The sequence below is a fragment of the Lepidochelys kempii genome, chromosome 3 (genome assembly GCF_965140265.1).
Source record: "Lepidochelys kempii isolate rLepKem1 chromosome 3, rLepKem1.hap2, whole genome shotgun sequence".
Taxonomy (NCBI): Eukaryota; Metazoa; Chordata; order Testudines; family Cheloniidae; genus Lepidochelys; species Lepidochelys kempii.
The window spans coordinates 90,102,921-90,116,251 of NC_133258.1; the positions used below are offsets into that span (position 1 = coordinate 90,102,921).

General features: G+C 39.4%; 1 protein-coding gene across 5 annotated transcripts in view; it reads right to left on the reverse strand.

Annotated features, from left to right (window-relative positions):
• The window catches only part of GOPC (golgi associated PDZ and coiled-coil motif containing), a 66,633-nt gene that overhangs the window by 26,149 nt on the left and 27,153 nt on the right, over positions 1-13,331 (reverse strand). For 2 of the 5 annotated variants that reach the window (XM_073337143.1, XM_073337147.1), the window contains exons 2-3: positions 9,698-9,862; positions 5,475-5,498 (exon numbers count right to left, since the gene is read on the reverse strand). In XM_073337143.1, coding sequence (XP_073193244.1) covers positions 5,475-5,498; positions 9,698-9,862 — 189 coding nt within the window. Of the gene's footprint in view, positions 1-5,474; positions 5,499-9,697; positions 9,863-12,586; positions 12,700-13,331 lie in introns of those variants that run through there. The other 3 variants (XM_073337144.1, XM_073337142.1, XM_073337141.1) reach the window with 3 other exon arrangements.

Genomic DNA, 13,331 nt, shown 5'->3' on the forward strand with positions numbered 1-13,331 from the left:
TTTATGTCTCCCCATCCTGAGTTGTAGCATACACCCTCCCCAGCTTCACCAAAGAATTGAAGATACCGTATGCACTATGTGTACTTTTGGTATAATACGGGTTCTGCATTTAAAACAGATAAGTTAGGGAATAAGAATGGCCATACTGGGTCAGACCAATGGTCCATCTAGCCCAGTATCCTGTCTCTGACAGTGGCCAGTGCCAGGTGCTTCAGAGGGAACGAACAGAACAGGGGAATTTCAAGTGATCCATTCCTGTTTCCAGTCCTAGCTTCTGACAGTTGGAGGCTGGGGCTGTGTCCCTGACCATCCTGGCTAATAACCATTGACAGATCTATCCTCTAAATGTGAGGCATAATACTTGCTAGCCTTCCCATTCCAAAGGTCATATATTGGCCTGTAGGCTAGTCTAATTCACTTCCTCCCCATGGCCATTGGGCAATTACAGGAATTACCAGGGTGCAGGGATGCCCTAGCCACATCCCTTATAGGGCATGCCCTTGTTGTATTATGGCAATGTGACACTGCACTCCATATGATTTTATGAAAAATGCTAATGAGTGTGAATATAATGTAACTGGAATATGCTTCATGCAAAAGGTCTCTTGTAAGTATCATTATAAAACTTATAATCTACTGAGTGTGGTCATCCTATTTGTATGTATGTATCATTCTTGTATCAAACTAAAAATATAAAATATAACTCTGAGGGCCTATTGTAATTATGCAAAGTGTGGGCCATTAATGGTGGTTTGGAATCTTGATGGCTCCCATCAACCAGAACAATTGACTGTGGATAGCTCTGTTTGCTTGCAGGCCTTCCTGTGAGTCAGCCTGGGAGGAATGAAGGCTTGGGGTCTCACAGGACATGTGACCATGTCACCTGGTACTGAAATCCATCTTAAACCTGGTGCTTTTCCATTTAGAAGGGAGGGAGTGGGGACCCAGAGAGACAAAGAATTCCTGCCTTGTGCGAAGCTATATAAGGAGGTGAAACAGAACAAAGGGGGCGGCAATCATGAGAAATCCCCTGGCTACCACCTGAGCTGGAACAAGGGCTGTACCAGGGGAAAGGATTGTGCCCAGACTAGGAAGGCGTCCAGTCTGTGATAGAAGCTTATTGAAACATCTCTGAGGGTGAGATTTTATCTGTATTCAGTTTTCTTATTGTATTAGGTTTAGATTTGCATGTCTTACTATATTTTATTTTACTTGATAAGTCACTTTGTTCTGTCTGTTATTACTTGGAACCACTTAAATCCTACTTTTTGTATTTAATAAAATCACTTTTTATTGATTAATTAAGCCAAAGTATTTATTAATACCCGGGGGGTGGGGCGGGCAAAAATCTGTGCATATCTCTCTATCAGTGTTATAGAGGGTGAACAATTTATGAGTTTACCCTGCATAAGCTCTATACAGGGTAAAATGGATTTATTTGGGATTTTGACCCCATTGGGAGCTGGGCATCTCAGTGTTAGAGACAAGAACATGAACAAGGTCAGCTCCCAGACTACTGCACTGGGCAGCACAGCATGGGGAGGAGGTGACCAGCCTTCTGTGGAGAAGGAAGTGTTTCGGGACTATTTAGAAAAGCTGGACGAGCACAAGTCCATGGGGCTGGATGCGTTGCATCCGAGACTGCTAAAGGAGTTGGCAGATGTGATTGCAGAGCCACTGGCCATTATCTTTGAAAACTCATGGCGATTGGGGGAAGTCCCGGACGACTGGAAAAAGGCTAATGCAGTGCCCATCTTTAAAAAAAGGAAGGAGGAGGATCCTGGGAACCACAGGCCAGTCAGCCTCACCTCAGTCCCTGGAAAAATCATGGAGCAGGTCCTCAAGGAATCAATTCTGAAGCACTTAGAGGAGAGGAAAGTGATCAGGAACAGCCAGCATGGATTCACCAAGGGCAAGTCATGCCTGACTAATCTAATTGCCTTCTATGATGAGATAACTGGCTCTGTGGATGAGGGGAAAGCAGTGGACGTGTTGTTCCTTGACTTTAGCAAAGCTTTTGACATCATCTCCCACAGTATTCTTGCCAGCAAGTTAAAGAAGTATGAGCTGGATGAATGGACTATAAGGTGGATAGAAAACTGGCTAGATTGTCGGGCTCAACGGGTAGTGATCAATGGCTCCACGTCTAGTTGGCAGCCGGTATCAAGTGGAGTGCCCCAAGGGTCGGTCCTCGGGCCGGTTTTGTTCAATATCTTCATAAATGATCTGGAGGATGGTGTGGATTGCACCCTCAGCAAGTTTGTAGATGACACTAAACTGGGAGGAGAGGTAGATACGCTGGAGGGTAGGGATAGGAATCAGAGGGACCTAGACAAATTGGAGGATTGGGCCAAAAGAAATCTGATGAGGTTCAACAAGGACAAGTGCAGAGTCCTGCACTTAGGACGGAAGAACCCAATGCACCGCTACAGACTAGGGACCGAATGGCTCAGCAGCAGTTCTGCAGAAAAGGACCTAGGTGTTACAGTGGACGAGAAGCTAGCTATGAGTCAACAGTGTGCCCTTGTTGCCAAGAAGGCCAATGGCATTTTGGGATGTATAAGTAGGGGCATTGACAGCAGATCGAGGGACGTGATCGTTCCCCTCTATTCGGACACTGGTGAGGCCTCATCTGGAGTACTGTGTCCAGTTTTGGGCCCCACACTACAAGAAGGATGTGGAAAAATTGGAAAACGTCCAGCGGAGGGCAACAAAAATGATTAGGGGACTGGAACATGACTTATGAGAAGAGGCTGAGGGAACTGGGATTGTTTAGTCTGCGGAAGAGAAGAATGAGGGGGGATTTTGATAGCTGCTTTCAACTACCTGAAAGGGGGTTCCAAAGAAGACTGATCTAGACTGTTCTCAGTGATAGCAGATGACAGAACAAGGAGTAATGGTCTCAAGTTGCAGTGGGGGAAGAGTGGATATTAGGAAAAACTTTTTCACTAGGAGGGTGGTGAAACACTGGAATGCGTTACCTAGGGAGGTGGTGGAATCGCCTTCCTTAGAAGTTTTTAAGGTCAGGCATGGCAAAGCCCTGGCTGGCATGATTTAATTGGGGATTGGTCCTCCTTTGAGCAGGAGGTAGGACTAGATGACCTCCTGAGGTCCCTTCCGACACTGATATTCTATGATTAAGCTGCTTTCAGTTAAGCCTGCAGTTTGTGGGACATGGTTCAGACCTGGGTCTGTGTTTGTAGCCAGAAAGCATGTCTGGCACAACCAGGCAGGGTTCTGGAGTCCCAAATTGGCAGGGAAAGCAGGGGCAGAAGTAGTCTTGGCACATCAGTTGGCAGCCCCAAAGGGGTTTCTGTGACCCAACCCATCACAGGCAACTCTACCACAGGGGAGTGTAATATGCAAGCATGATCTTCATGTAGCCATCAGGCTGGCTTTAGGGTTCCTATGCACTACCAAGATGGCACAAAGGCACACCAACACTCCCAAAGATCTGAGCTAGTATATGTCCACTGATTACACAATTTATTCTCAATTTGTAGGATATCCCGTACATATAAAATGTCAGAAAGAGGCCACAGTTTAAGGCTTATGCATGAAGGAAGAGATTAAAGGTTGAACATTCAATCTTCACTCTACATTATTTCAAAAGCTTCTCTTTCTCACCCACAGAAGTTGGTCCAATGAAAGATATTACCTCACCCATCTTGTCTCTCCAGTATCCTGGGACTGACTCAGCTACAATACTGCACAGAGCTCTGCATTACCTGACGTTTTTGTTTAGTTTCTGAACCCTAACTTATACCAACGGTATTTTTTTGCATAGAGTTTCTTGGGGTCTTTTTGGTTTGGTTTTAGCTGAGAAAAGATTAAGAGCTTCCAGAATGTGTAATTTCCTTGATCCAGAGATTTTGGTTTGACAGCTCTTGAAAGAAGCTCCTAATTCCAACCTTTTGTGTCTCACCTACCACAAGCTAACTTTCTAAAGTGATCTAGAATTTTTAGATCAACTAAAAAACCAAATAGCAGAATTCTACTGTTCATGTGTGAAGTGATCCACTTTAAACGATCATAAGTGTAAAGCTATACCACTGATTTTCTTCAAATGTGGCTTATTCCTTATATTCTAATTAAATTTACAAAACAAATCAAGTCTGATGTTTCTAACTTGAGCCATTGTTCAGATATCCTTGTGAAATATTTCTTTCCAGAAGAAACAAGGAATAATGGAACTCAAACATAAGCAAAAAAATTTGCTCAAATTTTCCACCCCAAAATTTCTCCTCTGGCCTCTGTCAAAGGCTGGAAAATTACATTCCAGGACCAGTTAGTGAGACAAAGTTATACGCAATTGAAACAGGTGGGGTTAAAATGAAAGTTGGAACTGAACCTTAAACATACACAGTGCTATCCACTATCCATTCTTTAAGTCGCATTCTAACACTGTCCATTCTTTAAGTGGCATGTAAGAATATACGCTTACAATTGTTGGCACTAAAAGTTCACACACTGCATAAAACAACATTTACCATTACAACAGTGAATGATATTTCCTTACTGCTGTAAAAAAAAAAAAAAAATCTAACCACACATTACAGCAAATCATTAGAAAATGGCTAATTCTTAACATAAAATGTACTGAGTTAAGATGGCATGACAGGCTAGTGTCCTAATATGTAAGAATACCTCAGCCTTTTCCCAAATCAGTTATATTATGCCTATATAAGCAGATATTGCTTTCTAGTTTTTATATCATGACTAACATTCCTTAAAGCAGAAAAATTATGCTTAATACAGACAACATTAAAATACAAAGTTTTACTCAAGAATAACAGATCTCTATTACTTAATGATTTTTCAATAGATAAAAACAAATTTTTAATAGTAGCTATATGGTCCATAATTCTATGAAAATAGTGACATTATTTAAAAATCTTTAAGTCTATCACTTGCAAAGTTTAAGAGGTGAAAGTCTCAAGTCTGAATCACTACCAAACACCTCCATATAAGTACTACTAAGCTTACATATCTAGGGACCATAGGACTGTTAATAAATAGGAAAGTTACATTAAAAACAACACACTCACAAAAAGGGAATTGAGGAGAGGGGGGAATGTATGAAAACTGACATCTTACCAGAGAAAATTGATAATGTACAAAAATTATTGCTCATAACATGCTGAATATTGTTATTTTTAAATAAATACTTAAACAGTTTCAGATTTTGTTTCTGTGTAGCAAGATCAGACAACCTTCAGAATTTCATAAGTTACCAGACCATATCATCCCAAAACAGTTGCAGAAACCAGAAATATAAACAAATACAGACATGCACAGGCTTGGGATAACAGGCACCAAAACTAAAAATTGTCAACAATATCAGATATGTGGCCAACCAGCGGGGAAGAAAGCCAGCCAGATCTGTTTTTCTAGTCTCAGAGGCCAATATGTATACTGCCACACAAAACAAAAGCACTGACTTAAATACAGATGAAGGCAACTAGCATACTTACCAACTCATCCACAGAAAGGATAGACTTAAGAAAGAAGAAAACAGTTCCATAATCAGAAAAACTGACAAACACTGGCAAAGTGAACTTCTAGAAAATGCCATAAAATAAATGCAAATATCAGTCTTATTCTGTCAGAACACTACTAATGAAATGTACTAGGTTTATTAATAAAGGACACAAAAATAAGTATGGTATTAAACAAAAAAGCCTATGTTGTACCAATTTCTGCATCAAAGTATGCATTGTAAGGAATAAATCATTAAAATTCTTAACTTTGTTAGAAAATTACATACATTAATTTCCTTATGAAACATAAGTATTGCAAAGATCTACAAAATCTTGAAATAAGTAAGATTGCTATAAAGATTTCCAGATTTTGTTGGGGAAGAGATCATTGCTTTTCAAAGAACAATAAAATACAGATTTGCTTCTAAGCCTTTTTGAACCTAAACTAAGGGTTTTACCTGACAGTTAAATTATAATTCAGATTTACATAGCATCATAAAATACTTTTCAAGCTATATACTACACATCTGGTATTCAGCCACTTATGGGACGTATGTACATAAGCAGCAAAAAAATATATATAATGCGCTGCAAAACAGGAGCAGGAGATACATTTTTGACCAAAGTCACTTTGGTCAAACTCTTATAAACTCTTACAAAAAGTACCAAAAGAGCTTTCATGTCCATGCAGCACAGACTGGATGTTAAAAAAAAGAGATCGTATCTGAAAGATGTTTGTAGAGTAAACTGCATGTAGTCAACTGTTGAGCAACCTTGAATGTTTAGGTTTCAGAGTAACAGCCGTGTTAGTCTGTATTCGCAAAAAGAAAAGGAGTACTTGTGGCACCTTAGAGACTAACCAATTTATTTGAGCATAAGCTTTCGTGAGCTACAGCTCACTTCATCGGATGCATACTGTGGAAACTGCAGAAGACATTATATACACAGATTATATACACCTGGATTGGTGCTGGAAATGGCCCAACCTGATTATCATACACATTGTAAGGAGAGTGATCACTTTAGATAAGCTGTTACCAGCAGGAGAGTGGGGTGGGAGGAGGTATTGTTTCATGGTCTCTGTGTATATAATGTCTTCTGCAGTTTCCACAGTATGCATCCGATGAAGTGAGCTGTAGCTCACGAAAGCTTATGCTCAAATAAATTGGTTAGTCTCTAAGGTGCTACAAGTACTCCTTTTCTTTTTTCTTGAAAGTTTAAATATGTTTTAATTCACCAATGTTTTGCATAACTTGGAGTTTGTCAAATATGCATTAATAGTAAACTGCATATCAACCTTCCCACATGCTCTAGTAAGAGAAGTTGTATACTGGGCAGAGAGGGAGGGAGGTTAACATATGCAGCATTATATTTTTCAGTAACACGTTGACACGGTCTCCCTTCAAAATACCTCCCCATGGCAGATTCAGACTGATAGAAGGTCACCACTAAAGCTCTTTTTAGCCTAAAACTCAGATTTTCAATTTTTGTTGTCATCTAAGTAGCTCCAATTTTGCTTGCTCAAGCTCTTCAGCCTTTGTAGTTTCTAGATCTAAAACAGTTTAAAGGACAGTTTCTCTCCACTAAAATTCTATGAAATCCCAGAAGACAGAGTAAAGCAAATTCAAAAGATAAGCCTTGTGGTTTATAAGAAAGGGGAAGAGGCAAGGCACCATACTGAATTAAAGACAAAATGTCAGCCTAGATTTTTAATGAGTACAATTTCAACATAGATAAATCCTGAAGCTTGTCTATTTAAAAAAAAAACTACCTGAACCAAATGGAAAAATATTATAGTTCTGTGCTAAAGCCACAAAAATGTCTGTCTTTAAAGTTAAAACTAAGGAGTAAACTTTCCCCATATTGTTTAGGGATTTATCTACGTTGAAACTGTACTCATTAAAAATCTAGGCGTATCTTTTGAGTTTGCTTTACTCTGTCTTCGGGATTTCTGTATTTTAATACACATTAAGGTAACAGGAAAACTTTCCATATACGTTGAGGCTTCACAACTTGAACTTGGTAGAGAAACAATCTTCAACATGGTCATAGACAAACATGGCTTAAGAGCTGTAAGAATTATAAAGTGAGAAAACAATGTTCAGAAACCAGGTCAGAGTCCTGCAACTCAGATAGCCTATACAGAATGATTTTTATTTTATTTATTAAAATTCTGTTCATGCTGTACCCTGAAACCATGCTAGCTGTGATTAGTAATGAGAAAGAATGTTTCTTGTTTAGATCACCAGTTAAAAACCAGAGAACGCTAACAGAAAAAAAAAATGGCTGTTTGGTGGCATTTGTCAAATAGTTCCTCAAAATGTGTTTTACAAATCACCAGTGGTGAATTGAGTCTTTCCTGATGATCTGTTGAATTAAACAATAAGACTGAGATGGGAGGTGGCCCAGTTTGGAAATACGAAAAAAGGAGGACCACTGAAAAAGTTTCAGTCTTATCTCTAGTAGTTACTGTTAGGATATAGATATTCAGGCCTGTCTGCAAAGGCCTGTACTCTAAGAATTTAGGTGTATTCTTATCACTTGGCTAGTGATAGAGGTATAAAAGAGAGAATCAAAATCACTGTCTGCTGGTGTAAGGGCCTTCTCTTACTGTGACAGTCTGAGGCCCTGTTCTTAGGCTAAGGCCTTTGGCTAAGCAGCAGAGGCAGCCATAAGCTGGGAAGCGAATGGTCACATCCTCACATTCCAAACTAGTCACATTGAAATTAGGCTATTGGGCTGTTAGGCACTATCAGGACAGGATTGTATTCCTATCACCTCCAGAGAAAGGGAAGTGCCTAGAAAATGTAAAAGGAAACTTAGTTTGATAGCATCCTGTCTGGCAAGAACTCACTTATCAATAGCTGGGATGTGAAATCCTCACTTCTGTATTGTTTTGTCATTATAGTTCCCACTTTGCTGTTGTTTGTCTGTATAATCTCTGTCTGGTTCTGTGATTGTTCCTGTCTGCTGTATAATTAATTTTGCTGGGTGTAAACTAATTGAGGTGGTGGGATATAATTGGTTACATAATCATGTTACAATATGTTAGGATTGGTTAGTTAAATTTCAGGAGAATGATTGGTTAAGGTATAGCTAAGCAGAACTCAAGTTTTACTATATAATCTGTAGTCAATGAGGAAGTGACTGGGTGTGGGTGTGGGTGGGGGTGGGCATGGGGGTGTGTGAGATGGGAACAGGGAATGGGGGTAAGAAAATTGGAATCATGTTTTGCTAAAGGGGGAGATGGGAACAGGGAATGGGGGTAAGAAAATTGGAATCATGTTTTGCTAAAGGGGGAAATGGGAATAGGGAATGGGAGTAAGGAAGTTGGAATCATGTTTGGCTAAGGGCAGGAATGGGAACAGGGACACAGGTGTAAGGCTCTGTGGTGTCAGAGCTGGGAAGGAGGATACTAAGGAAGGAAACTGGAATCATGCTTGCTGGAAGTTCACCCCAATAAACATCGAATTGTTTGCACCTTTGGACTTCGGGTATTGTTGCTCTCTGTTCATGTGAGAAGGACCAGGGAAGTAAGTGGGTGAAGGAATAAGCCCCCTAACAGTTACCCACACCACAAAAAAAAAAATCCCACTACCCTAGAGTGGAGTGGAGAGGGAGGGAGAGGAATGGGTGTCTCCTCTTTTTCACAATGCAAAAAGAAGCCCTGGTTATTTTTTGTAAGATATGCTTATTTTTCACATTAGACGTTCAAAGATCTTTTCTACCCCAGGAAAACTCTTCAATTAAGAAAACTGCCTATCAACTTCTCTTCATTCTCCACAGAAAACCTTCACAAAAAATTAATATTTCCAATATTTCAAAAGTTAAAACACCAACTCTCAGAGCTTATTTATATTACAAAAACAAAAAAGCACAATCTTAATTTTTTCCCACTACAGAACTTTAATACAATTTCTTTGAAATTATTACATACGTATTTCAAAGCAAACAGCCTACAACCCTGAATGTTGATAGACATCTGTTTGGGACTCCTCTGTTTCTCTCTACTGTACTTTTCCAGCTATAGTAGGTTACTAACTCATCATTTTAGCAGTCTCCAAAAGAAATAGTATAAGAAATTTAGGTAACATATACTTGTTTATTTTAAAACCGGTGTTCAAGTAAGTTTGTGCCAGCAACATTAACATTTCACCACTTACACAGTCAATAAAAAAGTGTAGTTTGAACTTTTTCCTTTAATCTATGATACTCACCAATTTTGCTTTAATTGCCCCAGAATCAACACTCTGGCCAGTTTTGGCATGCAACTGAAGTTGAACGGCATGGAGTTGCAAAAGCTGATCATGCACCTCTTTTTCCAATACTACTTTCTCAGCCTGAGTTTCTGTCAGTTCAGATTTCAGATCCACCAGCTGCGCCTGGAAGATATCAGGAGTCCAACAATGAGTGCAATTATTAAAATTTTGTTTCTCATTATTATAAAATGGAGTCACATTCTACACTATAAAGGTTTCAGATGCACAGGTAAAATAAAGATGGAATTGGATTCTTTCCATGAGTCTCTCATACCCCTCTAAGGATTCCTTCATTTACAACATATTTTCTTCTCTAACTCCCAGCACACAAACACAACCACTCTTCTGAAAAGTGAATGGAACTTCCTTCATAATCCATTACAGGTTAACAACAAAGAAAATGAAGCCTCTGCATAAATTCCTATATAGACTCCCATGAATTAAAAGCACATATCCACAGAGATCTTAGTAAGACTACACAGATTTCTTCTGACACTGAAAATTTCGAATTATAGGACGAATCATAGCCTCCCTACCTTCAACAGAAAATATCTGTTGACAGGGCAAGCCAGAATTTGCCCTAAATGCCAAGAAAACCCGAGTAATTTTTAAAAACTTGTTTTAGGATGAATAGGCTTCTACAAAAGAAATCTACTTCTACAATCAAGTGGTTTTTAAAATCCTTTTCTAAATAAAAAGTTTGTGATTTATTTGCAAAACCATATCACTCTCTCTAATAAAGGCATTATTGATGTCTCTGTTTTAAATACTCTACTCTCAAACAGAAAAAATAATAGTTGAAAAGATGTTTAAAAGACACCATCAATACTCAAGGTGATGTACTACTAAGCAGATTTCTTTTTTAAGGTCTTAACATCAAAGAGCCCAATATAGCTACCCTCACAATTTTGCCATAGACCTAGAGAAGCAGGGTTGGGCTTTACCTCAGTGACATTTGCCTACACCATACTCCTTTTTAATGTATCCTAACTACTAACGTAATAAAATGTATGTTTAAAATATTCTTTTGCATTTTAACTCTAAGACTGAAGTCCTATTTATTCAAAAACAGGTAAATCATAAATAGTAAAAACTTCATATATTGCTCCACCACTGTCCAGCCACAAATGCTGCACTTGATCTATAAAATACAATTCTAACAGCATGAGGTTAGTTCATACAATCTATTAAATCCTTGGCTTCTCTGTTCAGATTGCCAATCAGTAAGAATTGTGGCTATTGGTTCTGTGATGTGGACATAAGTCCTTTGGGAACCATACTGAGAGCAAACTCATTCACATATGCCAAACACACAATCTATTTTTTAAAGTATAAAAACAAATAAATAAATGGAGCTGCTCTAATACACACATGAGATAAAGTGAAGAGAGAAGGAAGTAACCTATTCACATACACATGATAAATTCATAATTCCATCTCACATTTTACAGTATCACAAACATAAGTATTCAGACCCAAGGGTGACACACAGAAGGTAATATAACTGGTGGCATATCACAAATACTGTACTGAAAATAAAAAAATCCTAAACCTTTAGTCCGTCATACAATCATACGCTTTTAAGAAAGCTGACCACAAATCTCTAAACTCATCTAAATAATTTCACTGATATGTCACCTTTTTCAGATCAGGCAGCCTACTTAATTCTAAGAATCAAAATAATATATCCAATAGATAAACTGATTTCCAATACTGTAAGATATTTCCACTCCAACAAGGAATGATGGCAGTTTATTATAGTGAAGTGGCTGCACCACTACAGTTAAGTTGTGTCAACAACTTCTATTTAAAGGTTGACCTTTCGAAGCTAAAATCAACATGGTAAGTCAGATCCCTTTGAAATTTAGTGTGCATCAGGAGGGTGCCGGATAGGGTTAGTGACCCACATTTGGGGTCAACTTAGCCAACTCCCCAGAAACAATACCATGTGTACAATTTAATAACCACTTCATAGCCATTTACAACTGTCACGGTTCCTCCCCCACTCTGAACTCTAGGGTACAGATGTGGGGACCTGCATGAAAAACCTCCTAAGCTTATCTTTACCAGCTTAGGTCAAAACTTCCCCAAGGTACAAAATATTACACCTTGGACTGGCCGCTACCACCACCAAACTAATACTGGTTACTGGGGAAGAGCTGTTTGGACGCGTCCTTCCCCCCAAAATACTTCCCAAAACCTTGCACCCCACTTCCTGGACAAGGTTTGGTAAAAAGCCTCACCAATTTGCCTAGGTGACTACAGATCCAGACCCTTGGATCTTAAGAACAATGAACAATCCTCCCAACACTTGCACCCCGCCTTTCCTGGGAAATGTTGGATAAAAAGCCTCACCAATTTGCATAGGTGACCACAGACCCAAACCCTTGGATCTGAGAACAATGAAAAAGCATTCAGTGTTTTACAAGAAGACTTTTAATAAAAAATAGAAGTAAATAGAAATAAAGAAATTCCCCCTGTAAAATCAGGATGGTAGATATCTTACAGGGTAATTAGATTCAAAAACATAGAGAACTCCTCTAGGCAAAACCTTAAGTTACAAAAAAGATACACAGACAGAAATAGTTATTCTATTCAGCACAATTCTTTTCTCAGCCATTTAAAGAAATCATAATCTAACACATACCTAGCTAGATTACTTACTAAAAGTTCTAAGACTCCATTCCTGTTCTGTCCCTGGCAAGCGCAGCATACAGACAGACACAGACCCTTTGTTTCTCTCCCTCCTCCCAGCTTTTGAAAGTATCTTGTCTCCTCATTGGTCATTTTGGTCAGGTGCCAGCGAGGTTACCTTTAGCTTCTTAACCCTTTACAGGTGAGAGGAGCTTTCCCCTGGCCAGGAGGGATTTCAAAGGGGTTTACCCTTCCCTTTATATTTATGACACGCTCCCCAAATCTCAGCTAAGGTGAAACACTGGCTGGGATTTCTTCCTGGAGCTCTAGGAAAACAGAGTTAATAAGACACATGCATCTCTAAATATACTACCAAGTACATAAAGACCAGCAATATTTTCCACATCTCAAGGACGATTTTAACCAGTTGATTCTGGGAAACTTTCACGGGAGAGTGCATCAGCCACTTTGTTAGAAGCTCCTGAGATGTGTTGGATGTCGAAATCAAAATCTTGGAGAGCTAAACTCCACCGAAGAAGTTTTTTGTTAGTTTCTTTGACGGTGTGAAGCCACTTTAGTGCAGCATGGTCGGTTTGCAGGTGGAAACGCCGTCCCCAAACATATGGGCGTAGCTTTTCCAGAGCGTAGACAATGGCATAACATTCTTTTTCAGTGACTGACCAGTTGCTTTCCCTCTCAGACAGTTTTTTGCTGAGAAACACTACAGGGTGGAATTCTTGATCAGGTCCTTTCTGCATTAAAACTGCTCCCACACCACGCTCGGATGCATCTGTGGTTACTAGGAACGGTTTGTCAAAGTCTGGGGCCCTTAGTACAGGGTCAGACATGAGTGTCGCTTTAAGCTTGTTAAAGGCCTTCTGACACTTTCCGGTCCACTGAACAGCATTTGGCTGTTTCTTTTTGGTTAGGTCTGTCAGTGGGGCAGCGATTTGGCTGT